Raw genomic sequence first — 26,554 nt, 5'->3', positions numbered from 1 at the left:
GTCTTTGGACCCCAGGGTCTTCTCAAAGGTCCTGGCTGTAGTCACAGAATATCTACATCAATAGGGTGTCATCATCTTTCCGTACTTAGACAACTGTTTTAGAAAAGGCCGATCTCAGACAGCAACTATCGACATGGTCATCAACACCATACAGATCTTTAGCCATCTGGGCCTCCTAATAAACAAAACCTAACCTTTTGACCCACACAGGGCATAGAGTTCATTGGGACCTGCCTCAATTTGTTGATGGCCAGAGCTTATCTCCTACTGCACCGATTTTCAGCACTATGCGATCTCATCACTGTACTTCTGGCAACTCCTACCATTACCCTTACCTTCCTCCAGGCAATGGGCCACATGTTATGCAGCACGCTCGCCTCCATTTCAGAGCCTTACAACACTGGCTAGCGTCAGTTTACAAGCCTGGACTTCACCTCTTACACAAACAGGTCATGATCCCCAAGAAAGGGACTCACATGATAGACAATTCCCACCAACCTTCTTACAGACCTCTGCCAGTTCCACCAAAGGTGCACTCTACTCATGCAGCTGTGACTTCCACTGCCTTTCTTAGCAACGTAGCACTTAAAGACATTTACTGGGCAGCCACCTGGTCCTCAGAACATAACTTTGCTAAGCACTACGCCATTATGCCACAACTGGTGGCTGATTCAGCACTGGCTACAGCGGTGTTATCTGCAGCATCTAAGCAATGACTCCAATTCCCACCATCCTGTCGATTCTGCTTAGTAGTCACCTTATGTGGAGCACCCATGGGGACATCACCCGAAGAAGAAAAGGGAGTTACTCACCATGTGCAATAATGACTATTCTTTGATGTGTGTGTCCCCGTGTGTGCTCCATGACTCTCCCTTCCTCCCCTCTATTTGGAGTCCTAATTACTCGGATGGGGAAGAGAAACTGAAGGGGGTGGGTGAGCGCCTCGCGCATGTGTGGCCCGCAGACAGCTGCTAAAACAGCTCCACTCCATGCTGTGCCTTTCACTTGCCCCTTTTTTGAAAAAGAACAAAGAGAGGTGGATAGATGCTTTTTTGCCTCCCTGTGATTCACTCAAGATTTGGGCCTTAGCACTGTAGGTTCACACACAGTGCAGCATTCCAGCATCAAGGGTTCAGAGGTCTAGATGATCAGAGAGAGGTCTGCATCATTGAAGAATGGTTATAATCTCCTTATTGCTAGCCTGAGATGATGATAGAAACTAGGTCATTATTACTATGCTAGCTAAGAATTGAGGAGCAAGGCAGACCCCAAGAATACAAAGAACGCTAACAAAAAAGGAAGAAATAGTCCTGTAGCACCTTAGAGACCAACAAAAATATTTATATCTGGTATCATGAGCTTTTGTGGGCAAAACCCATTTCCTCAGACAAGAGTGGAGAAAAAAGGGGAATCTTCCCAATTTATAACAGAAGAAAAAAAGAGAGGAGGAAAAAACCACCTGTCAATTGTAATGCCAGTGCTAATGAGACTAATTGAGAGGGCTAGAAGTGTCCCATTCTTAGTTTTTGATGTCAAGTGGGTGTTGAATATAACGCTTATCCAGTTCATGTTTTTGTTCAGTCCAGGAGAGTGTGTTAAATTAGCATATGAAGGCCAGTTCCACAGTTTCTCTCTGTAGTTAGTTCCTGAAATTCCTTTGTAGAAGAATGACTATTTTTAAATCCATTAATGAGTGCCCAAGTAGGTTAAAATGTGCTCCTACAGGTTTTTGTATATTACCATTTCTGATATCCGTCTTGTGTCAGCCATAACCCCTTTGGGCCACTAGGGGGCAGGGGTGGAGAAAGGGAGAGCTATCTACTACATATTGAGAGAAACTTTAAAAAAATGAATAGTGTAACAGCACCTTAAAGACTAACAAAATATGTAGATGGTATCATGAGCTTTAGTGGGTACAACCCACTTCTTCAGATGACTGGAGCATTAAAAGTCCAGATCCAAGAATAAGGGAAGGGGGGGAGGGAGGGAAAGTGTATTAAAATGTTCCAGTTACAAGAAGTTGATGAGAACAATTTGCACCTTCTCTAAGTGCCCATTGTTTAGTTGGTTAAATCATTAAGATATGGAAGGTAGTGTGCTAGCCAGCCAATGTCTTTATTCATACCTCTATGATAGAAATCAGACTTGTAAATGAAGTTAAGTTCCAACCCTTCCCTGTGTATTTGGTTTGTGGAATTGGTCTGAGACAACACTATGACTTTGAGATCCATTAATGAGAGCCTGGGCAGGTTCATGTGTTTTCCAATAGGTTTTTGTATGTTGCATTTTCGGATATCTGATTTGAGTCCATCCAATTCTTTCCTGTAGAGACTGTCCAGTTTGGCCAATACACATGGCTGAGGGGCATTGCTGGTATTTGATAGCATAGATCACGTTAGTGGACGTGCAGTTAAATGAGCCCCTGATGTGGTTGGGTCCAGTGATGAAATCGCTTGTGTAGACAGATATGGCACGAGGGGTGATTCCTGGGTGATTATGATGGAGGTGCGCTGCGTGGTTACTAGAAGGAATTTGTTTGAGGTTAGGGGGTTGTCTGTAGGCGAGGATTGGCCTTTCCCCTAAAGCTTGTGAGAGTGAGGGGTCATTTTCCAGGATAGGTTGTAGATTCTTGATAAAATTATGGAGGGGTTTAAGTTGTGGACTGTAGGTGATGACAAGTGGAATTCTGTTATTTTCTCTTCTTGGACTGTCTTGAAGTAATTCATGTCTGGGTACTCTTCTGGCTCTGTCAATCTATTTTTTCACTTCTCCGGGTGGGTATTTCAGTTTTAAGAATGCTCTATATAGATCCGTTAGGTGTTTGTCTCTGTCTATGGGATTGGAGCAAATCCAGTTGTATTTTAGGGGTTGGCTGTAAACAATAGATAGAGAAATGTGTCTTGGATGGAAGCTAGAGGCATGAAGGTAAGTGTAGTGGTTGGTAGGTTTCCAGTATAAGGTGGTGGAAATGTGTCTGTCATGTAAATTGTATTGTAGTATCAAGGAAGTGGCTCTCTCACGTGGACTGATCAAAGCTGAGGTTGATGGTGGGCTAGAAGTTGTTGAAATCCCTGTGAAATTCTTGAAGGGTTTCTTACCCGTGGGTCCATATGATGAAGATGTCATCAATGTAGTGTAAGTAGAGTAAGGGTGCTAGAGGGCAAGAACTGAGGAAACATTGTTCAAGGTCAGCCATAAAGATGTTGGCATATTGTAGAGCCATGTGGGTACCCATAGCTGTGCTGCTGACTTGAAGATACAAATTGTCTCTAAATCGGAGGTAATTGTGGTTGAGGACAAAGTCACAGAGCTCTGTAACCAGGTGTACAGTGTTGTCATCAGAGATGGTGTTCCTGATAATCCTGTAATCCGTCTTCATGTGGAATGTTGGAGTAAAGAGCATCTATATCCATGGTGGCCAGGATGGTGTTTTCAGGAAGATTACTGATCTTTTGTGGTTTCCTCAGGAAGTCCGCGGTGTCTCGAAGATAGTTAGATGTGCTGGCAGCATAGGGTCTGAGGAAAGAGTCAATATAGCCAGATAATCCTGTTGTAAGTGTGCCAATGCTTAAGATGATGGGTTGTCCAGGATTTCCAGGTTTGTGTATCTTGTGTAGCAGATAGTTTGTTTCTTTGTGTGACTGTTTGTGTGTCTGTTCTCCATTTGGGGGCCATGCACTCCTCTCCTGGCTACAGCCGTTGCACTTATCACTTTGCCCCAAGCTGCTGCAGGGAGACAGGGCTGGAGTAGTCCTCTCTCCCTGGGGCAGCCTGGATACGGAACCCTTTCTCCCGAGCCCCGCTCCAGAGCAATGATTTAAATGAAGAAAAACAAAACTTATTTGAGTTAAGAGCCCAAAGCAATACCAGGTAAATCTTCTAGTTAGTTAGTTCATCAGTCAGTTAAATAAATTAAATAAAGTACACAAACAAACAAATCAATTAATTAATGAAACATTGCCCAGATTATCCTAATTAGGACTTGTTCATACTCTTGCAATACAAGTAATTAGGGCTGTCAAACAATTAAAACATTAATTGCGATTTAAAATTAATTATGCTAATAATAGAATATCTTTATTTAAATATTTTGGATGGTTTGTACATTTTCAAATGTATTGATTTCAGTTACAACACAGAATAGGAAGTGTCCAATGCTCTCTTTATATGTATTTTTATTACAAATATTTGCACTGTAAAAACAAAAGATATAGTATTTTTCAATTCATCTCATACAAGTGATCTCTTTATCATGAAAGTATAATTTACAAATGTAGAATTATGTACAAAAGAATAACTGTGCTCAAAACCAAAAGAAGGTAAAATTTTAGAACCTACAAGGTCAGTCAGTCCTACTTCTTGTTCTGCCAATCGTTCAGACAAGCAAATCTATTTACACTTGCAAGAGATAATGCTCCCTGCTTTTTACTTACAGTGTCACCTGAAAGTGAGAACAGGTGTTTGCATGGCACTTTTGTAGCCAGCATAATAAAATATTTGCATTCCAGATGAGCTAAAGATTCATATGTTCCTCCCTGCTTCAGCCACCATCCAGAGGATGTGTCCATGCTGATGACAGGTTCTGTTCAATAACAATCCAAAGCAGTGCAGACCGACGCATGTCACCAACAGAAAGTTAACTTTTCTTTTTTGATGATTTAGGTTCTGTTGTTTCCACATCTAGAGAAAGCATGTTCTATATCCTTCTTAGATTTTGGAAGGTACTTTAGGTTTTTAAACCTTCGGTCAAGAGCTATCAATATCTTTTGAAATCTCACATTGGTACCTTTTTGTATTTTTTCAGATCTGCAGTGAAAGTGTTCTTAAAACAAAAGTGTTCTGGGTCATCATCCAAGACTACTATAAAATCAGATATATGGTAGAAGGCGGGTAAAACAGAACAAGAGACATACTATTCTCCCACAAGGAGTTCAGTCACAAATTTAATTAATGCATTATTTTTTTAAGAAGTGTCATCAGCAAGGAAGCATGTTGTCCTGGATGATGTCCGAGTTACGAAGGGACGTACAAATGTTTAGCACAGCTGTGGCCAACCCATGGCTTGCGAGCCGCATGCGGCTCTTGCCCCCCAAAAGTGCGGCTCATGAAGCCAGCTCCTGCACCTGCCCCAAATTTCTCTCCCCTCACCCTCCGTCCCCTAGCTTCACTGTGCTTACCGGGTCGGAGCTGCAGGGTTTTAAAAATGGCGCCCAAGATGGCAGCTGTCTTAAAGAGGTAGCCTCCTTTTTAAAAAAAAAAATGTTTTTAATCTTTTTGTTTTTGCTTGACAGTTCTGTTCTGGGGGGCTTTTTTTTTTTTTTTTGCTTGACAATTCTGGTGTGGCTCTTTGCATTTTTTCGCCGCTGTTTTGGCCCTATTTGTTAAATAGGTTGGCCATCCCTGGTTTAGCATATCTGGCATGTAACTACCTTGCACTATCGGCGACAAAAGTGACATGAGAAGACTTGTTCTCACTTGCAGATGACACTGTAAATAATAATCAGGCAGCTTTCTCCCCCATAAATATAAACAAACGTGTCTCTCTGAGTGATTGGCTGAACCAAGAAATAGGACAGAGTGGACTTGTAGGTGCTTTAAAGTTTTCCAGTGTTTGTGTTTGAATGTTTGTGTTTGAATGTAGTTATGTAACAACCTTCCTCCCCTACATCTGTAAGTTGCACTATCAGAGTAGATTATACTACAGTATTTGTATGAAGTGAGTTAACACTGACCACTGACATGGGTCACCTGGCACTGGCCACTGTTGGAAGACAGGATACTGGGCTATATGGATTTTTGTTCTGACCCAGTGTGGCCGTTCTTAAGTTCTTATTGTATATAATTTTTACAGTTAAAATATTTGTAATAAAACTATTAAGTGAGCACTGTACACTTTGTATTCTGTTTTGTAATTGAAACAATACATTTGAAAATGCAGAGAAAAGCACCCAAAATATGTAATACATTTCAAAGATTTTGTGGTACTGTTATTTGGTACTGTTATAAGGGAAGAGACGAAAATGAATTCCAGTATAAAATGTCTGTGCTTTCTCACTGCTGCAGCTTTAAATTCTGTGAGACAGAGAGCTGGAAGCTATCACAGAGCCAGCACTCTGATCACTTAAGCATCAGTTGGCTCCCTGGGCGATGACTGATAGGTTATGTGCACGCTAATTGCTGATTGGGCTGGGAGGCTGGATGAGCTAACTAGTCCATTAACTGAGCTATATAAGAAAGACAGGAAGGAAGTAGCAGCAGGAGAGATGGTGTAACCAAGGCTCATTGAGCCCAAAGCATGCAGAGATCTCAAAGAAGGGAGACCTTGGTCCTGTGGGAAAGGATTAAAAATAGAAAGACTTTATATATAATATTGCTGCATGGCTTGTACTGGTGTTGGTAATGGGAATATAAATTAAAATTACATGAACTTGCCACTCAGTGGACTGAGTCTGAGAGTTCCTGGGGCACCTGAGGATGGGAAGGAGTGCACCTGAGTTAGAAGAGCATGTATTTTCTCTTTCATGATAAGATCAGCAGAAGATTCATCCATATCAGTAATTGTAGTATTATGCAACATATGAAATAGAAGAACAAGTTGCTTCAAAAAAATTATCAGTGTGAAAGTCTACTTTCACAAACATTCTGGAAAGTTCAGTTATTCCATCTGCTGAATCCATCACCCATCCTTCAGGGGATTCCTTCAAATGCCAGTAGAGTTGCTAGGTCTATTTGTAGTCCTCCATACTATTTTGAAGAGCTGCAGCTAGGCACTCCGCTCCAGAACAGCTACTTCAACAGAAGAAATACAAAGTAGTATTCCCATGAAATAACCATAACCTGTTTGGCAGTGCAGATCAAATCCCTCACCCGCTTCACAGCATATTAGAAATCGAGTCATTCTTCCACAAACATAGCAGGAACAATTCTTGAGACAACAGACATTTGTAACCCTTCTAAATATTGTAAGTATACAGAGTACTGGATTTACATTATGCTGACAGTCATATGGGTGACAGCAAAGTAATGTCTCTTTTTTCACATTAATTTTAACATTTACTTGAAAGCACCTCATTTCCCGATCAGCTTCATGTATTAGTTTAAAACAGTGCTGCAACAGAGTAGGGACACATTTTTCAGGGCTTTGTCCTGAGGTCTCAAATAGAGCCTTATGTAAACAGAAAAAGGTTGGTTTTTTCCTTTTTAATTTGAGTGGTAAACACAAACTTGGAATCTTAATAAAACCTGAACCTTCTGCATACAAATGGATGTTAGGCAGGAGCGGTCACATTTTTACAGTTCTTACCCAGCCTAGTAGCTGAAGGGGAGAAGCAAAAGAGCAAACAAGGGTTAAAGGGAATACTCTCAACTTGATACATAGCTAATTTTAAAACCAACATGTTAAAAGTTGTGTCAGCTGCACAACTGCCTCAGAGTCTCCCTGAACATTTTTATGGTTTCACAAACCAAATTTTGTTTTTTTTTAATGTTTTCTAAAGTTTTGTGAAAGACCCAAACAAGCAATTGGGGACTAGTGACGCTGCACAAAGTGTGTTACTGTGTAGTTACAATAATCTTAGGTGTTATTTGTAAGTAAAAATGGTTTGGGAAAAGATATGATGCTTAGGTTGATGTCCCTTTAAAAAATAAGGGAGGGTATCTATCTGAGGCAAATCTGCCCTCTAATATATCTGACAATCCCATTGTAATCTATGTGGGAAGAATTTGGCCTAAAGAATATTTCTGCTTGCGCAAGGCATGCTGAAAATGCAGAGCAGGATTAGAGTTAATCGCTTTATTGGCTTTTAAGACATAGTCCTGTTTTGGGGTGCTGTAAGGAGACACCGCACAGGAGCACAGCTTCTTTAGCAGTACAGAGGGAAGTACTGCTATGGTTTTAAGAGAAAGTCTCTTCTTTCTTATGCCAGCCAGCTCTGTCTCATGGCAAAAGCACTATCCTTGAATAGTCCAAGTGGTACATTTTGACGCAAGGAGAAAGAGGCTCCCTACATTCCCGTCTCTTCTGTGGGCACTTGCTGTATCTGGATACATTTCTTTGTCTTTATTTAGGGTGTGAACACGTCCACTGGCTACATAGACTTAATAGCAGTGATGATATTGTGTCATAGTGCAGATCATATCTTACTTGGATAAAAAACAAATTGGAATTGGAGGAGAAAAGCTGAGGAGTTGCAAACAGGACATGCAAATGTTTGAAAATGCATGGTGTCTCTGATGTTCAAATCTGAGTCAAGAAATATTTCTTTAGCGTGCCAAGAATTGCTTCAATAAACTGTGTAAGATGCTCCCTTCCCTTCCCCCTCACATACTACTCCAAATCCAAAGATAAGACTGTAGTGTCAGATAAAAAAAAAATCTTGAAAAAAATCATAGCTTTTCTACTTGTATTACATTTTATTGAACCAGTGAGTACTAGACACAATTTCCATATTAGGAATCTGGATCAACACAATTCAAGATTGAAAGAACTTGCCTACTGACCCTCGGACAATATAAACCTTTGAGGAGAAACTCTCCTTGCTTCTGATTGTTTTTTCCTCCAGATGTGGACTTTATTCCTTTCATTGAAGAGTGCAATGATAAACCGAGACTTCATGACAAAGGTAACTTGACTCTTAGAGTGTGGTGTTTCTGGTCATTGTGTATATAATTTACCATGGTGTGAAATGTGACAGAGTCTAGATAGTTTCAGAGCCATAATGTTTAAAACTAGAGTAAAATAGTCACAATTAAACAAACAAACCTCCCAACAAGCATGTGAGTTTTTTAGAAGTGAGTTTAATACAGAAATTTCCCCTCGAAAGTTTCTCAGGCATTCACTTTCCAGCGTTCATATCATTTTAATCAAACTAAGGGCTCAGTTGTGGAATATATGGCCACAGATCTGCATGGAGTTGGCAGAGTGCTTCTCAGATTTCCAGGGACAGCACAGCCACTGCATCCACCGTAGTCTCCTCTCCCTGGACCTGGTGAGCTCTTTTGGCGGGAATGGAGGGAATGGGAGCCACTTGCTTGCCTCTCTTAGGAGATTGTCATGACCCTAGCTTTGCAAGCATTGCAGAACTCTTTCACTCTCTGGGTGTGTCTCATAACACAGCTCAAGTTATAATGTTGCTCTTACCCCAACACACACAAATTTCTAGGTTGAATTTAGTGGCCTTTTCAGCTCAAGCTAGCTTATGTTGGTGTCGCTTATGTCACTCAGGGAGTGTTTTTTTCACACACCTGGAGCGATATGAATTGTACTGGCATAAGTGTTAGTGTAGACATTGCTTTAGAAAAGAAATGAAACAGAATATAGGAAATGTAAAATGTTTAAAATCTGGATTTAATTCTGTAGGAAACAAAAGCCATAATGTAAAAGGCTGGGTGAAGCTGAATTGCTGGCAGTCAATATGTATCAAGGTACACATGCCAGAGGGTACTTGGAGGTACTCAACTTATCTCGATCAGTGTTTCTCAGCCTGGGGTTGCAGCCCCCAGGGACTCATGCAACAAGTCGGGGGGGAAGGGGGGAGGAATCATAAATGCAGAGCCCACATTAGGCCATGGCAAGTGGGCAACTAATTGGTCGGGGTTCTATGCCACGGGGGACCTAGTGAAGCTAAGTCACCTGCTTCAGCCACACCACCTGGGGATCAAGCTTCACACAAGGCTCACAAGTGAAACAGACTCAAGTAGCACTCTGAAATGTAGATACAACATTTATATTCCAGTTGATTTATTTTATATTTATATGGTGAAAATTAAACACGTTGGTATTTTTATGTCTGATTTAGCCAGTAAGTAGTTTTTAAGTGAGATGGAACTTAAGGTGGGCAAGACAAATCAGACTCCTGAAAGGAGTCCAGTATTCTGAAAAGGCTGAGAATCACTGGCTTAGAATCAGAGGTACAGTGATTTATCACCTGTTTAAAGACTACATACATTGTAGAAAGCAAACAGGGTGGGTCTGGTTTAGCCAGTTCGCATCTTTCCGCTTTACTTGAAACTTCAGAGAAACACGAAACCTAAAATTCTACATAAAGTTATGAACCTTTTACACTCTGAGCATTAAAAACCATCTCTAAATATGTTAAACAAAAATCAGAATGAACTGTGTGTGCTAGAAAGGAGTGGCTTCAAAATCACTTTATCTTCACTGCCTCAGGGAGCCATCAGCTGGCCTGTTCCCTCCCTTTTGCTTTTGAGGTGTGTGGCAGGGAGGTGAATAGATCAGCCCAGGAAAGAGGGTCCGTGTCAGGCAGATCTTTACTCAGCAGTGGCCACAGTGTTAGCTTTCTGTGTGGCATGGAGATGATTTACAAAAGGCTGGGGGAAGAAAAGAAGGAGTTTCGGTTTTGCAAATTGGCTTCCTTATAATCTATAGAGACGTCTTAAGCAATATTAAGCTTTTTTGTTTTGTTTTTTGTATTTGTTCTTTTTAACTTTAAAATAGGAGTAAAGCAAAGCAAGGGAAATAAATCTCATCTCCCCTCCCATCACCAGTGCATACTGTACATTCAAACACAGCCAGAGCATGGCCATAAAATAAAAAAGAAGCAAAAGTCTGGACCTTTTCTCTAAAACTTGCTACAGATGTACATTGAGGGGGAGAGAATTGCAAAGACACCGGCTTACTGGAAAAGACACTGCCTCAGCAATTCCAATCCTTTTGACCTCTGCTACCACCCAAATAATAATGGTAACTCTCTAAAGTATACTGGATTACTGGTTTAAATGTAAGCAAAATTTTGCCTGCATCCAAGTTAACAGGAAGGCAGTGCATTTGCAAAGTTTGAGGATTTGCATGCATGCATAGTTTACTGCAGGTACTACCCTGACTTGTCATGCAGATGAGATTTTTGCAGATACATCTCAGGCACACAAACACATTTTCTTAAAATGTAGGCTATGTTATCTGACACTTAAAAGTAAAACCTGAAAAGCATTTGCCCAGCAATAGGCAGTTGGCTCAGCATAATTTACAGCTATGAAGTTACATATGACACTCTCAATGAATAATCCCTTAATACTTAATGAACAACGAGAAGTCTTGTGACACCTTATAGACTAACAGATTTATTGGAGTATAAGCTTTCGTGGGCAAAGACCCACTTCGTCAGATACAGCTGACAAAGTGGGTCTTTGCCCACAAAAGCTTATGCTCCAATAAATCTGTTAGTCTATAAGGTGCCACGGGACTTCTTGTTGTTCTTGCAGATTCAGACTAACATGGCTACCCCTCTGATATTTAATACTCAATGTTGGTGTTAAACAAAAAAAAATCCCAGGAGATTCCTAATTTATTATGTTTCTCTTAAAACTTGAATTAATTCATTATTAGAATATGAAACTTTACTGTGGTGCTTGTTTCCAGTTACTTTGTAATGGTTCATATTCCTTCTCAGAGGTATGTCTGCATAGGACTGTATTGATTATCACTTTAACTTACGGTAGTTAACAGCTAAATCAAGGCTGGTCTGGTATTTCCCAGGCTGCAAAAGTTTGCTTTACCTAGGAATCAGCCTCATGAAGAGAGTGGGATTAAACTCTTCACTGGAAGGCCACAGTATTGTCTGGGATTGTCCAGATGTCATCAGCCATTTTAAAGTCCTAACATCTTATTCTGTGGAGTAATTTTACTCCCTCTGCAAATTAAAAGCTAGACTTTTTTTTTGGTCCTCTCGCTTCTTAATTGCCAGTAATCCTCCTGGGGTGAGGGGGAGGGTAGATATTTAATGTGTGATAAACAAGCTTTCTATTCTAATCAGCTGTTTTCCACTTTAATTACTGCATTTGAAACAAATCTTACATTTCATTGCGCAGTGGGGAAGTTACGAAAGGGGGATGATAGTACCATTGTTCATCCTGTATCGGCTGAAAAACTATGCAAAATCGCTTAAACACTGCCAAATGGCACTTCAAGTGCTATACAGACAGCCAAGTTTGAATTTAATTGTCTGAAGTTTGTTATGTTAATGAATCTGGGAAGTTCATGAAATCCAACTTGTGACTTAAGCAAACTCCAAACTGCTCCATAAAAAGAGTAACTTTAGTGAAAAATTAACAAGACTCTAGAGAGGGCCCTTGCTCAGCATACATAACACTTATTGGTGATGCTGGTCCTAGGATATTGGAAAGACAAAATAAAATGAGTGAGATGGATGGTAAAAGAGACGCTTTTGAGCTACACTCTCATATCTCTTTGACCACAGCCACCCACCTTGTTTCGCTAATAATGCTTTTCCGTCATTCAGGGAAAGGTCCCTTGTCATATGGCAGTAAGACATTACTGAAGGTAAGGTGGGGGGGGGGGTGGAATCTCGTCTGTCGAGGAATCAGAAAATTATGCAAAATTCAGTAAAATTCCATTCATATTTTCTTTTCCTCTAAACATGTAAAATATCAGCAAATGTGATTCAAATCAATTATATTAGCTAGTGGAGTCTTGTACTGCTGTCCTAGCCATTTGCTGGCTGGCTAAGATGGCCTTTCCATGACCACCTGATTGAAATACAAATGACACAGGGAAACTGCTTTACCACTTCCTTGATGGCTGCGGCTGCAATACCTGTGTGGTGTTATGCAAACAGCAACATTTGATACAAAAGAGGGGGAGGAACATAGATTTTATGTCGTGTGTCAGATGTTATTCATCCAAGGAGCGCTTAAAAATCTTTCGGTAGAAAAGGCATGTCCCTCTTCCCAATTTCAACAAGCTGATACTCTGAGCCATGTCTTGACAGGCAGACTGGTTGCGTTTGTAATTGTCTTAGTTTATTCGAGTTCTCTTAATGTGACTGAAAAGCCCAGTTAACATACAGGTACTAGCCATGTGGCTCTTCCTGGGCTACAACCCAGTCGTCAACACAGAATTACACAAAGCCTCCATTCTAATGGGGCTTTTCAATCATATCAGCTGTGCTCACATGACTGAGAAATACCCTTTTAAGTCAGCGAACTGTTCTGCTGTAAAATGAGAATAAAATCTAGCCCATGATCTCTGACCATCAAATCACTGGTTAGAAAGATTTAATGATTTGAACTGGGTATTATTTTGCATACCTGCATTCCCCACCCCCTCTTCTGGTTGTAGAATTAAATTGTGCTCTCGCTAACACAGGAATGCTTGTTGTTTTTCTGTGTGCTCACTCCCTGTGTGCATACATGACAGTTCAAATGTAATTTCAGTCCCTGTGTGCAGCCTTTGAACAGCTGCCAGCAAGAAGTGTGGAATTATGGGTAGTTTCTTTCTTCACCTCCTACAACAGGTGTCTTTGTTGTCAGCACACCTCATATGCAGACACTATATGCACACACTGAGTCACCATGACTGAGAGAAATGTGAATGCAGGAAGAGCCGCTTTCATTGCCACCAAATGTTGATACCAAGAAAAGCCTGAAGTCATGAAGCAGAAGAGAACATACCTGAAGAAATTCCCAGTATGAATTACAGCATTTCTGAAAATATATGAAAGATTTTAGAATATAAGGTATGATCTATCTACTGGACTCCTTGGTTAACAGATTGTTTACTGGATATCAGTCTTAATTTTTAATCTGAATTGCCTCTACCGAGGGAAAGAAATACAAGAAATATTACAAACAACTTCATATAAGCAAAGTAGAAATATTCATCTCAAAAGCTGCACTGCAGAGAAATTTCAAGTAAAAATATTTTTCTTTTGCCTGCAAGGGTTAAACATGATCAGAAACTGTCTTAATCTCAAGGATTTTACCTCAAGTGCCGCATTTTTCTTTGCCATAAGCCTATTAGAACACTCTCCTGTTTCCTAGCAATAACGTGTAATTTTTTCCTCTCCTATTTAAGCAAAAGAGATGTTGGTTTTTTATCCTGAACATTACAGCTGTTGCTCAAGTTTCCTATTCAAATGCAAATAGCACCTGATGCTATTTAAATACGTATGTAATCTTTGAAAGATACTTCAGGAAAAACAGGAAAAAGACAAGAGCAAGGTTTATCTTATCCTGTTTGTTCTGGAAAGCAAGCGAATGACAATATGCTACTGGCAATTCGGACTGGAAATCTGTAAGGTCTGCAGCGTCCAGCATTCACTCTGATTTGGGACAAACATCCAACTGAATTCATTTATGTTTCTTGCACAAGTTGGAGTTTTCATCGCTGGAACAAAATGCTACTAGAGGGGGTAAAAATGAAATAGATGTGGGGCTCACTAGAAGCACAGGCTGTATCATTTTAGTGTGCCACCATTTGGCCATTATTACTTTTCCTTGTAAAGCTGAGTTTAAAGGTGTTTTTCTCAGAGGGTATGTTTTGTTTATTTCTTTACATCAATTCAGACTTTTCTGTAGAACTATATTTTCATTTGTTGTTTGATAACTTTCAATTTCTTGATCATTTTCCAAAATATTCTTTCTGTTTGGCAGCTTTTCTTTGTAATATGAATATCTAGGACAAATTATTTGACAAGACTGATTCTCTGGGAAGCAATCAACAATGCTCCCCTAGCACTGTTTGAGACCCTGTCATTTTTGTAATTAAAAGGAGTAGAAGTCCTGAATATTTCATGCTACGGACAATCAAGCCTGGGGGAAAAATATGGATTTCTATTGGCTTCATTTGCATGAAAACTATATATTTCCTTTTTAGAGTACAGATAGTGTAGATAAAATATTCTTGATTTTTTTCATGATATTCTGCATTTTTTAGGTGACTGTTTTATTCTCTGTGTTACAAGAAGAAACTAACATCTGTTAAATCTCCGTTATAGGTGGCACTCTTTTTTGCTTGTAATTCGTTATCATTGCTGTAGAAGACCTTCGTGTGCTTTACTTTTACTATAGGTTTTCCAAAAAACTCTAAATGACACAAACTACCCAAAACTGTGGATAAGAAAGCAACTACTTTTTCAACTATTTCTGAGAATAGACTTATAAACTTGTGAAAAATTCCTTAGAGGGCATACGAGAGGTCACATACACACTCCCTTTCTTTGACTGCAGAATAAGCACAAAGCAAGAATTCAGTAGAAAGTGAAACTCCCCCAACAAGAAGAATCATCTGCCTGTGGATAAACATTGGATTTAAAGAGTGAATCATTGCAAAGAACTTTGGGATGAACAGGTGGGATTAAATAGTTTCCTAGGATTTGAGAAAACTTCAGTAAATTACTTTTCAAGTTCTTTGAGAACTGAAGCAGGTGTTTATAATACACATTTCCTGTGAAGATAAGACACGCAGACACCCCCAACCTCAAGAGGCAAACTACATACATGAGAGCTACTTTGGTTGGTTGGGTTTTTTTCTTGTGACACTCCACCCACTTTAGCTTCTTCAGGTGGGTGTGGGCGACCGTCACCCATACAGAACTGAGATAAGGTTCATTGTTGGATAGTGAACCTGCTGCTGCTGCTGCTGCTGCTGGTAACTAGGAGCTTGCTGACAAAATGATGGAAGAAATCTCGATAGTGGTGGCCTACAATGCCCATGTTTTTAGCCAGCTATATGATGAAGATTTTCTGACCAGCCTGGTGGCAATCAGCAAACCCAAGTCTGTGGTAGGTGTTGCTGTTGTAAGTGTGAACTGTTGTTCAGAGGTTGTTGATCCTTTGACTGTAACATGTGAAAGTTGTACTCCTGCAGGAGAGGAGCTCTTCGCTTGCAAGCAGTACTGTGCTTCTAAAAACTTATTTAGACCTCTCTGAGATTTGTCTACATGTACTGAGAAATAGTATACATAGTAATAATAGTAGTGTGATTTGAAGTAATAATTTCAACTATTCACATTGAGTTAATGGCTTTCTGAGAGACTGAGGTGAAGAGAGGAGGAAATGCTCAGTAAAACTAGTTTCGTGTTGCATATAATCTATAGGTTTTTTGGTGTAATTTTGATATGAAGTTTTGTGGATCACAAGTGTTTTGAGTTCACTGAAAGAAGTAAAAATGAGATTGAAACAAATTCCAAAGTGCCTCAACACTTGTAGGTCTTAGCATGTCAGTTAAAGACTCGTGGTCAGATTCTTAGTTGGTGTAAATCAACATAGTTCCTGTGAATCTGGTCCACATGATGGTTCGTAGATTTCACACTCATTTTATTGTTGTTCTTGTATATCTTAGTTTAAAATCAGCATAAGCATCTATGCAAACATTTTAGATCAAATACAGCAGCAAATTACTGTTCTGAAGCATTTTAGGGACATGTACACTATTCATACACATTATAAGCACAATTTAGCCATGATCCTGCATTGGGATCTGTGAATGCAGATCTGTGTGGATATATGGGTTACCGTTGAGGTTAACAGCTTTATCTTCAGTGCCAAAAGAGGTGCATTTTTTATAGTGAGGTAACTCATGCAGTTGCTATCCTGTTGTAAAATCGTGGTTGAAGCAAGGTACAGGTAGTGTTTACTGTGATGTAATTACGTTGGAGATATAGCGTTGACCTCAGCTATGTCAGGGTAAAAGCTTCCCTGCCCCTTCTCCTTTAGGATTTTCAAAGAGTGCCAAAAGTTGGGCTCCTAATGCTACGTTTTTGGGGGTCAGATTCTGTGGACGACGTCATGGTAGGGTCAACCAGTGATCGAGGATTTATAAAATACAAGCTTGATTTTTTTCAGAAGGGTTGAGTTTAACTATTCATTGACAGATGCATCATTTAAAAGCAGGTTTTTTATCTAAAAGCCTCTGTTTAAACACCCTTTTTGCCACTTTTGATCTTTCTGTTTATTCTATCTGTGTAAGTAACTATTTGAGGGAGAGAATTCGTTTAGGTTACAGTGCTTGGATTCCTCCATATGTGGCCGATCTGTAATCTTCACAAGAGAAAAAAAGTACCATATGTATGTATTTAAAAATATATTACATTCATGACTTTAGCTCTGCACTTCCACCAGTGGAAATGACAATGTATGTGGGCCAGACCTCTCCCTCATTACACCTGATTAAGACTCTAAAGTAAGGATGTTAAGGACTAGTCGACTAGTCCAGTTGACTAGTCGATTCCCCCCATTGCTGCCTCTATCAGATAGAGGCAGCAGGGGATGGGGGGAAGAGGAGGTACTTCAAAGTGGCAGCGCCGCACAGCTGATCCTGGGCTCAGCTGTGCGGCACTGCCACTTTGAAACGCCCCTATGGTGTTTGGCGTTTCAAAACAGCAGCGTGGAGCCTGGGGTCAGCTGGGGACACCCCACCTGATCCCAGCTCCACATGCCACATTTCCGTGGAAATCCCGATCAATCAGTTGACCAGTTAAATGTTAGGTTTACCTAATGTTTAACTGGTTAACCGACTAGGCGGTATCCTTCCCTGGAGTGAGGGCTGTTGCTGCTGCTGCCAGTGCCAGTAGGTTTCCAGTCCTGGGGCTGGGGCTGCTGCCACCACCAGAGGCTCCCAGGCCTGGGGCTGCAGCAGTTGCCACTGCCAGAAGGCTACAGGTCCCGAAGCTGCAGCTGCCACTGGCAGGAGGCTCCCAGCCCTGCTGGGTCATCCCTCCACCTGTGGCAGGCTGCGGGCAGGGGGCTTTCTCTTACCATTGCTGTCAGTTGGCTAGCAGAAGGACTAGAGCAGTTGGTAGTTACGTGCATAGCTATGCTCAGACTCAGTCATGCTGGTGAGTTTCACCAGCCCAAGAATATTTTCCTGAGTGTCTCCCATGCTGAATTGCTTCCATGCTACTGGGCTATTTTTCATGAACATTTAGATAATATTTTCATTGTAAGAAACACTGCATTTGAGTCTCAGCCTACAGGTTAATTATTCGAGAAGTTCCAGTTACATCGGTCTAGCAATTGTGCCCAGGCTTTATGCACATTCAGAAAAGTGCAGACAATAACATCTTATACACAGTTTGGTCTGAATTCTCTGCAACATTTGTTCCCCAGGTCTGATGTGAGTCACTAATGCTGAGTGGTTAGAGGAGAGTTGAAAGCCTTGACTAATTCTAGCACTCTCTATCTGTATGATGAATTAATAGTGTGGTCACTTTTTTTTCCTCATCTGTGAAATGGAAATTGTACCTCACAGTATATTGCAAGTTTTGGATGAAATACACTTTGGAAGGGCAAAGTATTATTAATTATGTATTAGTAGTAGTAGTAGTATTGTTATTATTGTATTACTTACTTTAACATAATAAAAGGCATGTGGTTATCAAGTGTACGGGCTTGGTTCCGAAGCAACCAGATTGTTATATGTGTTTTGGACACTGGGGCAATCCTTAGCAAAGATGAAAACCAGATACTTGACACTTCTGAAGCTGATTAATTTTTAGTCATGTCAGGCTCCACTTTGATACCAGAAGGCAATTGTAGTACATTGTAAGTATTTCTGCTAGTAATGTCAGTCAGTCTGGAAATACACTTAAAGGTCTCATCTTGGATTGAACAGCAGCATATGATTTTGGGATGAAGTTAAATAGAAAATAGTGTTGAATCTGTTTTGGTCACTTATACCAGATAGCAACAAGATTCCGCAGAATAGTTTGTAGGGATTTGACTTTAGAAATGGTTCCAAGTTTATTTGTTTTCTTTTAAATTGTAAGGTAGTTTAGAAGCAATGTTAAGTTTTTCCACTGTCAAAACAAGTTACCTGTGGAGTTAATTGTACCCCTCTGTGAGAAGAACATTCCCCTTACAGTTTCCTCTGCTTCTTCCGCTTTAATTTCCTGGATGGGCCATTATATTCAACACCCAAATGACATAAAAAGCTAAGCATCGGACACTCTATTAGCCTGGTTTATCACAGACACTTAAATTGACAAGATTTTTTCTTCTCCTCCCTCTCTCCCCTTTTTCTGCTTTATATTTGTTCCTCTGTGTCTTCTTGCTCCATTCATGTGTCATCTGAAGAAGTGGGTTGTGCCCATGAAAGCTCATATTACTAGCTATATTTTTTGTTAGTCTCTAAGGCGCTACAGGACCACTTGTTTTTAAAGTTTTTTTAATCAGATCATGAGTTTCTAATGTTGGCATCTTTCATGATTTTATCACAAGACAAGTGATACTTGGTGATTTTCTTAAAGCTCTTGCATCTGGATTTCTGCAGTTACATGAGAATTTCAGCTTGCTTTTTTTTTAATGTTGTTTTTCTGCCGCTGTAGAAAAAAGCTTGAAAACATGAACTCTAACGGCTCCAGCATTGCAAAGCAAGTTACTAGATTCCAAAATGTATTATTTTTTTTAAAATCTCAACTTTTAAAATAATTTGGGGGCCTGAATCATAATTTTTGGATGCCTAGGGATGGCAGTGCAAGGTCATCATGATTCCTCCTCTCCAAGAAGTTCTCCAGTAAGTGACAGATAGTAAGATAGTCATCTGACATGGATCACGATGTAAAAAAGGCTACTGCTAGTAAAAGTAACAAACATGGGCTTATACTAGAGGGTCCAGTGCCAAGATGTGCAGGCGGGAATCAGCCCAGTCTTTGAGTTGCCAAATTAGCATAAGACTATGATGCCCACAGGCTGTTGCTTATGTCTAAGCAAGGCCAGCCCTACTTACCTTGCTGGTGCTGTTGAATTCTGATCACACTGTAGAAGAAAGGATCTTGCATGAACTCTCAGCAAGAAGGGAAACCACTCCCCCACTCCCTATGGTGGAATTCAGTTTCAGAGTATTTCTTAGCTCACATCCATTTCAGCCAGTTTCCACAGGAAATGGAGCGACTTTTCTGCACCTTTCTTTTGCATTGGATAAATACCAGTGGGTTAAATTGGACTACAGCATTTGCACTATAAAGAAGTCTTTCCAAGGCACTGACAAGTTCTTTCTTTGTGTGTGTACAGCACCTAACACACTCAAGTCCAGTTTCTGAGACCCATGAATCCATGAAGAGCCAAATATGTGGAAGATCTCGAATAAGATCTTATTAAATTACATTCCAACCCCATCACTGCATGAGAGCAATACTTCTGTATGTTTTTGATGCTGAAAGATAGCATATATTGCAAATAACATAGTTTACTGTACTGCAGCTACATAGCTAATATTATTCTGTATAGTAAATTAAAAAGAGGTTTATGGTTCTGAGTTGCCAAGTGTGTAGTCAGTCACACTTATGCAAAGTGAGTGTCAAATGCTATCATTAAGAATTTGTAGTAGGGATGTTAAATTTCGAGTAACTGACTAATTCGAGGCTGTGAAGTCTAGGTCTGTGATAGAGTTTAAAGAGAAGCTAGATAATTTCATGGAGGTTAGGTCCATAAAAGGCTATTAGCCAGGGGATAAAATGGTGTCCTTGGCCTCTGTTTGTCAGAGGCTGGAGAGGGATGGCAGGAGACAAATCGCTTGATCATTGTCTTCGGTCCACCCTCTCTGGGCACCTGGTGCTGGCCACTGTCGGCAGACAGGATACTGGGCTAGATGGACCTTTGGTCTGACCCAGTACAGCCGTTCTTATGTTCTTATTGTCTAGTCAATAGGGCACCTCCGCCTTTGAAGCGTAGCAACAGCCCTAGGGATTTTGCTACACTTCAAAGGGGAAAGCTCTGCGGGGAGCACGGGGCCAGCAGGGCAGTCCCCAGCTGGCTCTTTGTGTTCCCCACGGCGTTTCAAAGTGGCAGCATTGCATGGAACATGGGATCAGCTGGAGACTCCCCCCTTGACGCTGGGCTCCATGTAGTGCTGCTGCTTTGAAACGCTGTAGGCTCTGTGGCATCAGGTTCCTCATGGCATTTCAAAGCAGCAGCGCTACACGGATCTGGGCTCCATGCAGCACTTCCGCTTTGAAATATCCCTTCCTCTCCCCCTTCCCCCGCTGCCTCTTTCTGATAGAGGCAGCAAGGGGAGGGAGTGACTAGTTGACTCGGCTATGCGATAAGTATTTGCTTATCAGATAGTTGACTAATCATCCCTAATATGTAGTATTTTACATCTGTTCTGCACTAGTGCAATTCTCTACAAAAGGTGCAAGGCAGTGGATAACCAGTTGTATAGATTTCTTAAAAAAAAAAAAAGCACAATGTTTTCAATAAACTGCAAGCACAAAGCTGGAATGCATCTCTCTTAATTCAGTGCACCATTAAAGGGGGAAAGATGACTGAAACTACTGTGCACTTAGTATTCTGAACTTGACAGAGGCAAGTCAAAGCTTATTGTCCAGATTGTATCAGTACTGAGTAGTTTTAATGTAGGGAATTTTAATTCTCGGTTTTCCTAGATAAAGCTTGTATCAAAATGTTTAACTAGTATAATCCAGTGTAAGACAGAGTTCAGGTGTGCTTAGTTGTATTTTCATTTGACTGTTCGTCCTGTTGTTTTGTGCCTCTTGCATTGGCCACTATCAGCAGACAGGATACTGGGCTAGATGGACCTTTGGTGTGACCCAGTATGGCCGATCTTATGTTATGTTCTTTTGGGGGATATTGATTCATCTAACTCATTTGTTGTTAGACACTAGTAACATCATCTTAATGTTTTTCATTGACATTATCTCCAAACAAATAATGCAGCATGTACCTCTCATTTAGGTGGGGGTCCTGGAATTGAGGCCTGTCTTGTTGAAATTGGGACTTTTATTCTGGACTCAGTGAAGCCCTGTAATAACTAGTCATCTGTGTTGACCTGTCTCCTATACATACAGCTTCTGTGTTGTGACCCGTAGGTCATTTTTAAAGTTGCCCTGCAAAGGAAAAATATTGATGGGTGCCCTTTTTGTTCTTTTCTTCCTTCTCCCCACAGCCATCACACACACACACACAGTTTTTTCCAGCCTTTTCTAAATATTAACAGGATCAGGAGCATCAAGTTTCATCTCCCTTGTTATCATTTTATGGAGGCCTCCTAGGACAACAAGAAAAATGGAGTGGGAGTTCTTTGTTTTTAGTCTGAAGAGGAAGGTTATTGAAATTCTTAGAGAGCTTTTCTCCTATGTGGTTTTCACAAGCTTGTGTTAAATTGGTGTTTAAAAAAACCCAAAGAATTTAAAACATTCTTGTTTCTTTCTTTTGTTCCTCTTCTACCACCCCATCCCACTCTATTTTATTCTTTTGACTTTTGTGATTTCACAAACCAGCATACCCTATGACAAGCCTCACAGAGTATCTCTAGCTGCCAAGACTCTCCTCCAAACTCCTCAAACGCCTTCTGACCTTTTCATCTCCAAAATACTTCCCTGTCTACATCTCCTTTGATGGTTTCTAACATGCCATGTGGTCTGTGTCTACACTCTGGCATTTTCTGAGCACTTCCACTAGAACTGACACTTGTTCTGGGATGAGCCCTAGTGTAGAAAAGGCTCCAGAACTTCTTACTAGAATTTTGTTTATTCTAAAAGGCCTTGTCTGTTCACAAAAGTCATACCCCTTTAACTTACAGTGATTCAGTCCCCCTGGTGTGAACACAGTTATACTGGTACAGGTCCTGCATGGAATGACTGAAATAGTTATCCTGGCACTTTTGTCACTAAACACACCTCTGATGACAAAAGTTTTAGCTACAAAAAGCGTTGGTGTAAGCAGAGTGTTTCCCACTGATGAAGCTGCCTCCCCTCATTGGGGTGGTTTTAGTTTGTTACTTGGAAAACTATTCAAGTGGCTACACTGTGCACCTTACAACAGAGCAGCTGCAGCGGTACAGCCATGCCGTAGTACAGTATACTGTGTAGATGTAGCCATAGCCGAAAAGAAGCAAACGTTGGCCTTAACTTTTCTCTTTTTTCTATCTGCTCTTTCTCAATATTCTATTCCTCCAAGGATCACAGCGATGTGTAGGATAAATAGATACTTCATCTGACAGATTGTTAAACATTCACAAATATATTCACAGGTTATACTTGCACCCTTTGAATCTGCCTGTGACAATGGAAGCCTTGTATTTGTTGGGTAGATTTCAAATCAATAATTAATTTATCCATTGCAGGCTGGTCAGATGGTTTGGTTTGAGGTACGCAGTCAGGCCTGATAAAGTGCGAATGTTGTGTTTGCATATAGCATTTTGCTTTCATGGTGACGCCAGTGTTAAAGAACAGCATCACAGACAACGTCAGCAGTGCCCAGAGAGGGCCTGTGAAATGTCTATCCTTTTGTTCTGTACACAGGTCTCAATCCTATATAATGAACTCTGCACCCATAAACCAGTTTACTTCAGTAGGGGTCTCTATGAGTGCAGGGTGTGCCCATATGGAACTAATTAAAGATTCTGGCCAAAGTCACTGGATGCGATAGATGGACTTCAGCTTAATTAGTTGCTCAGTAGCTTAACTCTTTATTTCAGTCTTTGAAAATATTTTCTATTACAATTTAAGTTTTTATTTTGTATTAAACTGAGTACAGGTTGAGCCTCCCTAGTCCAGCATACTCTGTCTGGTCTGGCAACATCCATAGTCCAACATGATCTTAGTTAGCTGGATCTTGTCTGCTTATCATGAGTGGGGCCCAAGTTTCCCTGTGCCTCACCTCATGCCCCTGTCAACACCCCTCATTTCCCCAGGCTGGGACCACAGCTGGGGGTGAGGGTGGAGTCTAAGGCCAGGGGCGGAGTCCTGGGGCCAGTGGCCAGCACCCCGGGGGTAGCAGAGGAGCTGGCCCTGGAACCCTGTGGCAGCTACCAAAGCCCCTGAGGATGGCGGTGGGAGGGAGTTCATTATGCAACAACAGTTCAGTTCTTGGCCTCTCTCCTGGGACTGACAGCAAGGAAATAATTGTGAGGTGGACACCTGGCTTTCAGTACAGTACCTTTCATGAATAATAAATACAGGTTAAACCTAATCCAGCACCCTCGGAACCTGACCCTGAACTAGAGAATTTGCCTGACTTTGGGGCTCTGAGAGCGGCCTCAAGGTCCCAGCTGCTAGCCCTTCTGCTGCCCCTGGAATTCTGGCCACCAACCCCTCTGCTGCCCCCAAGCTCCTGGCTGTTGCCCCCTCTGCCTCTGCCTCTGCCAGGGGTCCCAGCTGGGATCCTGTCCAGTAAAATTTCTGGAAATGTTTACATAGGTATGTATATTTGATTCAAATAGTGAATAAGTATCTTTTCCATTATATTCACATACATGTAGGTTGTAGATAGCATGGCAGTTGCCACAATATATTTTGCTTTCACCACTGACTTACCTGTGAACTCTGTAGTAGAGTGGATCTAGATTCTCTGTGGCCCCATGTTCTATGGCTCTTAGGCCTTGTCTCCACTTACCGAGCAATTGACACTGCAGAGATTGATCTCCTGGGATTCGATGTAGCGGGTCTAGGAAGGACCCATGCCCCCGTCATTTATGGTACTCCACGAGGTCACCAGGATTAAGGGAAGTTGACAGGAGAGTTTCTCCTGTCAAACTCCCACTGCGGGGATTGCACAGAAATTTGAACTAAGGTACATCAATTTCCATCTATTTCCCCTTTTTCCTTGTGCTGTATGTTGCTCTTTTGTTTCTTAGTGCTGCCATCACTTCACCACCACCAGGATAGGCTCTAGCCAAGGCTGTTCTTTCTTGTTTCAGGATTTGTGGTTTTGTGGCCATCTAATAAACTGTTCCGAAAGAATTCGCAGTTTGCATTCACATGTTCTGTCTACATTTTTCCTCCAACCAATTTTACTCATAATTTTCCTCATTGAGCCCTTTTGAAGTGTGAAGTGTGTATGTATATATGTGGAAAACTCATTGGGGCTGTCCTCTGTTTGCCCATATTGAATATAATTAGATCAGGATCCTTGGTTCCTAGGCAACCATCAACTTCCAGTCCAGCGATTAATTCATCCTTGTGCATCATTATGAGGTGCAAAATAGTACCTTGTGTTGAGTACACTGCCTTTTATGTTAGAAAATTATCATACACAATTTTTAGACACTCTAATGAGGTTTGACTGACTACATGAGACCTCCAGCATCTGTCTCTCGAATTGAAGATCTCTGTTACAGAAATGTTTTTCCTTCAGTGCATGATAGGGTGCTTTGAACATTGAACATGCTTCATTGCTGTAAGCACTAAGTATGTTTTGCATAAATAAGACAATGATAAATGCAAGTTTCGTTTCTCTTTTTCTATCTCTTTGGAGGGATCTTCCTAAGAAAATGAGTTAGCTAGTAGGACAAAAACAAGCATATCTAAAACCAGTTTCTAGTGGAAAAAAGCAATAAAACTCTTTCTTTATAGAATCCTGACTTCTCCCTAAGTGGTGGATGGAACAAAATGTAAACACTTACCTATCCAGGTGAAAAAATGAGTTAAAAATAACTCATTCTTTCATGCAGCCCCCAGTTTTATGATACTGTTTTCACTAATTCTGAACCCATTTCTTACAAAAAGTTTTATCGTGTTGCTAAGTACAGAAGTTGGACAGTGTTTCAGTATTGTTTATCCTTGCTGTTGTTTGTGCTCTCCTTTCTCATTCACTGTACACCATCCCATCTGTACTTATTTGCTCTACTCCCCTAGACCAGAAGATGGAAGAATGGAAATCTTCCACAAAGAACATCATTGTGAATTCTCCTCTGGCACTTGCTAACCACAAACTTTGCTCTCCTGAGAGGCACTCATTCAGAACCTTTCTGTCAGTCTTTGGTGCTTATAGCCTCAATGGCCTAAGTACCTCCAGTGTCTTTAACGTTTGTGTGCTTACTGTGATATTACTGCCATGTTACAGTGGGGGAACAGAGGCATAGAGAGACTAAGTGACTTGCCCAAGGCCACACAAGGAATCTGTGGTGGAATAGGGATTTGAAAGTGGGTTTCCCAAGTCGTAGGTTAATGCTCTAACCATTAAATCATCCCTTATTCTACAAACTACGTTTTTTCAGTAACCTTTCCTGTACAATCTTTAGACAACAAGCCATGCATTATGGCTGGTATCATTCAAGGCATCTACTTATCCAGTTTGCTGGGCAGATGGTTTTCACAAGTTTAATTGCACGTTTCACAAGATGCACCCAGTTGATTGCTTGTTAGCTGAAAGCTGTTGGCTTTGCTATGTATGTTTAAAATGTGGATTTGTGGAATATTTTCAGCTTTTGCAATCTAGATGTCACTGAAGCTGAGCAGTGGCTGCTTACACACTGTGTGCCCACAAATTGTAAGATGATAAAATTAATATGCATTAATTTCAACATGCTGTAAGTAAGAGATTGGGAAGTTAACCCTCCCTCAATTTAGTTGTGGTCTCTGTGTTGCAGGAACTTTTTTCCTTCTTGGCATGAGTCGAGAAAATTGTAGAGGGCATTTTCCTGATTTTCTAGCAGCACTCTTGCTCTCTTCTGTATTTGTTCTGGCTGCCAGTTGCAAAATCAACTTTCTTTTCCAACCAGTCCTTCCACCCTTTGATTGTGAAACAGGCACACCCATTCCGCCCTTGTAAAATGAATAGGATCCACAATTTGCTAAGTCACAGTCTCCTGTTGTGTATATTGGCTGTAGCACCACTGGCCTTAGTTTTATGCTCCCCTGCAATCCCTTTAAGGAGTCTGAGCTGTTGTAAAGGAAGCTGGAAAGCCAGTTTAACTGGTTACTGAAGAACACCTACATATGGTTGTTCATTGTGCAGAGTGAGCTGCCCTGTGCAACTCCTAGAATGGGGTGTGTCTGTCTGGAGACAAAAGCAGATGGCTGGAGAAATCTGGCTGTTCTTCGGGCAGCTGCTCTAA

General features: G+C 40.9%; 1 protein-coding gene across 11 annotated transcripts in view; it reads left to right on the top strand.

Annotated features, from left to right (window-relative positions):
- Positions 1 to 26,554, top strand: part of RABGAP1L (RAB GTPase activating protein 1 like) — a 414,231-nt gene that overhangs the window by 339,726 nt on the left and 47,951 nt on the right. The window contains exons 1-2 of one of the 11 annotated variants that reach the window (XM_075936925.1): positions 13,113 to 13,493; positions 14,754 to 15,540. The exons of 7 other annotated variants lie outside the window; for them this stretch is intronic. In XM_075936925.1, the coding sequence (XP_075793040.1) occupies positions 15,430 to 15,540 (111 nt within the window). In that variant the 5' untranslated portion in view covers positions 13,113 to 13,493; positions 14,754 to 15,429. 3 more of the 11 variants (XM_075936924.1, XM_025179627.2, XM_006139348.4) reach the window with 3 other exon arrangements.

Source organism: Pelodiscus sinensis, chromosome 9, assembly GCF_049634645.1.
Source record: "Pelodiscus sinensis isolate JC-2024 chromosome 9, ASM4963464v1, whole genome shotgun sequence".
NCBI classification, from domain to species: domain Eukaryota; kingdom Metazoa; phylum Chordata; order Testudines; family Trionychidae; genus Pelodiscus; species Pelodiscus sinensis.
This window is presented reverse-complemented; position numbering and strand designations above follow the sequence as displayed.